The sequence below is a fragment of the Pterocles gutturalis genome, unplaced genomic scaffold, assembly GCF_000699245.1.
Source record: "Pterocles gutturalis isolate BGI_N339 unplaced genomic scaffold, ASM69924v1 scaffold21897, whole genome shotgun sequence".
NCBI classification, from domain to species: domain Eukaryota; kingdom Metazoa; phylum Chordata; class Aves; order Pterocliformes; family Pteroclidae; genus Pterocles; species Pterocles gutturalis.
The window spans coordinates 26,803-31,225 of record NW_010115968.1 but is presented as its reverse complement, the minus strand read 5'-3'; the positions used below and the strand labels follow the sequence as shown (position 1 = coordinate 31,225).

General features: G+C 54.5%; 1 protein-coding gene across 1 annotated transcript in view; it reads right to left on the bottom strand.

The window, feature by feature from the left end:
* Positions 1-4,423, bottom strand: part of LOC104463152 (acetyl-coenzyme A synthetase 2-like, mitochondrial) — an 11,281-nt gene that overhangs the window by 3,618 nt on the left and 3,240 nt on the right. Inside the window, 4 exon segments of the mRNA XM_010075370.1 lie at positions 2-114; positions 547-694; positions 2,822-2,974; positions 3,847-4,022. Coding sequence (XP_010073672.1) covers positions 2-114; positions 547-694; positions 2,822-2,974; positions 3,847-4,022 — 590 coding nt within the window.

Genomic DNA, 4,423 nt, shown 5'->3' with positions numbered 1-4,423 from the left:
AGCGGTCATATTTCTTCACCCATTCATCGCCGTATCTCAGGAGCAGGCGGATGGCAGTGGGTGCCCCGTAGAACTGGTTAATTTTTAACCTCTCCACTGTTTCCCAGTAGCGGCCTGGAATGGAAACAGGGCCAGTAACCATCCAGACAGGTACTCCCAGCCTGAGACCAAGACAGAAGGAGAGCAGGTGAGAGCAAGGACTCTCCACCAGTGCCTGGACCCTCAGCCAAGCTAACCCCATGCTGGGAAGGACTACAGCAGTCCAGGAGCAGCAGCAGCACCTTTTCCTCCACATCACCTAGCTCTGCTCCTCTCCCTGCTGCAGGGAGGGACAGGGAGAAACAGCTTCACCCCTGGGGAAGCAGGAGTGGCTTCTTAACCAGAGAAGACTCTTCCCCTCACAGTGCTCTACTGGACACAGCCTGTGTCTGCTCCTGAAGCAGCAAAGCCATTGCTGCCTGTGAATTAGCATTAAGCTGCAAGCTCCCTGCCTGCCGCAGGTCTCCCAGGGTGGCTGTGGCATGTCCCTGCTCCCCTGAGACTTACCAGGGTTGGGATGGGTGGGAGTGCTCTCAAAGAGGACTGTGGTGCCACCGTTGCAGAGGGGGCCATAAACCACATAGGTGTGTCCTGTGATCCAGCCAATGTCTGCCACACAGCCAAAGATGTCCCTGTCCTGGTAGTCGAACACATACTGTGCAAGAGAGGAGAGGCAATGAGGGGTACAGCCTGGGCCTGCCTCCTGTCACGGGGGACAGCCAGGAGCAGTGTACCCTTTCTCAGCTCCAGCATTATTGCATCTTTCTGCCTTTCCATTACCCAACTAGTGACACCTTCTTCCTGCAGACAGTTCTTTTAAACATTATCAGAAAAAAGAAAATGTCAGGTGCTTGATGATGCTGGAGGAGGAGAGACACTCTTTAAAAAACCACAAAAACACAGCCAAATTTTCTCTTTTCTGAGGGGGAGAGCTACAGCCTTTCCTTCCTTCTGCTGTCTAGACAAGGCTGGTCCAAGTATCTTGTAGCATCAAATCTGGAGAACTTTTAGGACAAGGATGGTCCATCCACACCTACATGACCACATGGAAGGAGAGGAATTTTAAGTAATGCCATGGAGGACTCCCACAAGCCACCCTCAGGCACTGCTGGGCTCCAAACACACTAAACACTCAGGAAAACCGTGAGCTCACCAAGGAGCGCAGAGTGGGAGCACTGAGGCAGCAAGCAGAGAGACCATGAGATGCCTCAGCCCAGAGCCGCCCCAACTTGCCCACAGGAGTTGGCACCTCTCTGCCACAGCTGGGTGAGTGCAGCCCTGCGCCTGCAGGCAGGCAGAAAGCAGAACAAGCTCTTCTTCCTGTTGCCCCGTTTATTCCTCAGGAGACCCTTGGCTACAAGGCTGGGGTATGGGGGAATGAAGCCTGTCCTGTGCAAGGCAGAACTGGCAGCAGCACATGCAGCTTCCTCAAGCACTCTCCTTCGTTTCCCTTACTCAGCAGCAGGAAAGCTCCCCAGGGGCTGGTTTTCCCTTAGCCCATTGCTTCTCGAGTTCTGCTCTGGCATCTGCTGAGTCAGACCTTCCCGTCTCTTCCTGCAGCCTGCAGGCTGCCAGCTGGGGACTCCGAGGCCTCAAGTGCTCCAGGGTGCTTGTAATGGAAACTTCCCCTCTTTTTAACTGAGCCGTGACTTCTGGTAGCAGCGGTCTGCCCCATCTGAGAGATCTGAGCATGCCAGCCCTGTGTCACAGTTTCCAGCTCTCCTGAGTACTAATGTGGCCACATGCTGCTCACTCCCTGCATTGCCATCCTGAGATGACAGCCCCCACTCTCACAAACCAGCTCTGATGCATTGGGGTTTTTTTTGCTGAGTAGATGCCAACTGCCATTGGGACAACCGTGCAATGCAAGGGGACTCAAGAGGGTCACATATCATGCAGGGCACAGCTGTACAGACAGCTTAGCCCACAGCAAAACCAAGGGCTTCCACACACCCCTGCACACACGCCAGGAGGTCTGGCCTCCAGCAGTCACAGCTGACAGAGAAGACCCAGCCAGCCCTGAGCTTGCTGTCTCATACGGCGCGTGGCCTGAGGCACTACAGGAACTTCAGTCACACACACTTCAGTCAGACCAAAGCTATGGGACTGTTCAGGGAGGAACTCTCTCTTCCAGAGGACTCCATATAATGTCTTAGGAAATGTCCCTTGCAACCCCTCCTGCGGTCACGTGCTGCTCCACACTGTGCTCAGTGCAATTCTATCCAGCTCTGTTAGAGTTTGCTTTGGGCGTGCTAGGGCTTAAAGGCTTTCCTCTCCCCAAAGATGACCCACACTCTTCAGGTATAGAGCCTTTCTCTTGACAGCCCTCACCAGCTTTTACAGATATCCTCAAATGTGCCCCTCCCAGAAGCACTGCCTTCAATCTCCCACCTGACTTGGAATAGTTACAGTTAGGGAAAGCAAGCCAGAGGTTTCAGGAGAAAATTGTCTTCTTCCTCCTCACTCAGTAATGTAAAATTACCCTTGCAAGGCTGAGCATCCCACCCAGTGATTCAGTCTAGGATAGGACAGTGAAAGAAAGACAAGAGGCAAGAAGGTAGCTCAGAGGAGTACGTGTTTGAGAAGCCCTGCTCTGGACACGTGTTGCTCTTCCCGCACTGCCTCTTTGCAGATGTACTCTACTGGGCTGAAGCCCTAGGAGGGCTTCCCAGAGACTTTGGTCTGGAGAAAGATGAACTTGTGGCACGAGGCAAGCACATCTATCCCCTACACTGCCTATGAACTGCTGGCTCATGAACACACTGGGGCTGGGATCCGTTACCTTGTGTGTGAGAGCAGCAAACAGCAAGTAACCAGCTTGGGAATGAACCAGACCCTTGGGTTTGCCGGTACTGCCTGAGGTGTAGAGAAGGAACAACATGTCTTCACTGTCCATGGCAGCAGGCTCACAGCACACATCCTCTTTCATCATCTCCTGCAGGAGAGAGCACAGCAGTTCTCTTTTGGGGTGTCACAGGCTTCCACGTGTTGCCCCCACACCTGCTTGCGCACCTGTCCCCCAAGCCTCCCTCCAAGCACCTGCACCACCCTGCTCCCCCCACTCCATCCTCCTGTGCCTCCCCTCCCCTTGCTCACCAATCTGAACTCTGTTTTCCCTTGCTGAGCTGGCAAACACTCTCCTCAGCCAGAAAAGACCTGCTGAGTAAGAGGCAGCTATTTTTACACTGCTGCTGCTCTGACCAGCACAGAAGTCTTCCAGGAAGCCTTTCTAGCACTAATTGCTTGCAGATGGGATGAGCGGAGGCAGGGAGACATCTGTGCAGCTCCAGGGAGCTGACAGAAATGCATTGCAGAGGCTCACCTCTTCAGAAACAGTGCTTCATGCTGGCAGCCCAGCCATCCTGCATGCCATAAATAACAGGCACACGAGCAACCTCCCTGCCTGCTTCCTCTGACACAAGCTGCCAGCAGTGCTCACAGTGGGTGCCAGGTCTGCCAGCAGAGTGGTGTTTGACAGGGCAGTGGCAATCCAAGGCTGGGTTCACAGTGTCAGCCCATGTCTGGGTTGTTTCTAGCCCCTGGTCCACCCTGCCACGAGCCCTGGTTTGCACTGCCTGCCCCTGACAGCACAGGGCTAGTGCTGCGGGAAGAGCCACCAGTCACTCTCCTGATGGCTCCCGGGACTCTCCTAAACTTGTGTGCAGCTCCAGCTGCCACTGCTGCTGTGGGGCAATGTTCCGTTATCGTGTCATGGCCAGCCAGGACCCCCTCTGCAACCCCCGATTCTGGTCCCAGAGTGGACACATTGCCCAGGGGAAGCATCAGTAGCACCAGGCAGCCTCTCACCTCCTCCAGTGGCACATCCAGGGCTGTCATGGGAACCTTGCTGTCAGTCCGCATGGAAACCAGAACTCGTTTCACTCCTGGGCACTGCTGCACAGCCTGGTCCACTGTCTTCTTTAGCTCAATAACCTTGCCACCTCTCAGCCCCTGGTTCACTGTGATCACTGTCTCCGACTGGGCTGCAGGAGGCAAAAGAGTCCCGTAAGCATTTCTGTCCCTCTCCATCGGTCACACAGCAGTCTGGCTCTACCATGACCCTGCACCTCTCCCTCTGTCTCCCAGCCCCTGTTACTCATGTCCTCCATTTAACAAAACCAGCAGCTTTGCATCTTTATTTCCCATTCGTTCCTGCCTGTGTTGCATCCCCACAGGGGAGATGCTGTATCCCAACCCTTCAGCCCCTTGGATGAAGGAGAGAACCAGTCCATCCTGTGGGCTGAAAGATATTTAGTGAGCCCATGCCATTCCCGGGGGTGCTAATCCCTGCTCCATGGCCATATATTATGGCAGGACACCCTCAGTTAGCCCAGGAAGCCTGATTCAGAAAATCTTTGCCATCAGCACAACCCTGAACCCCCCC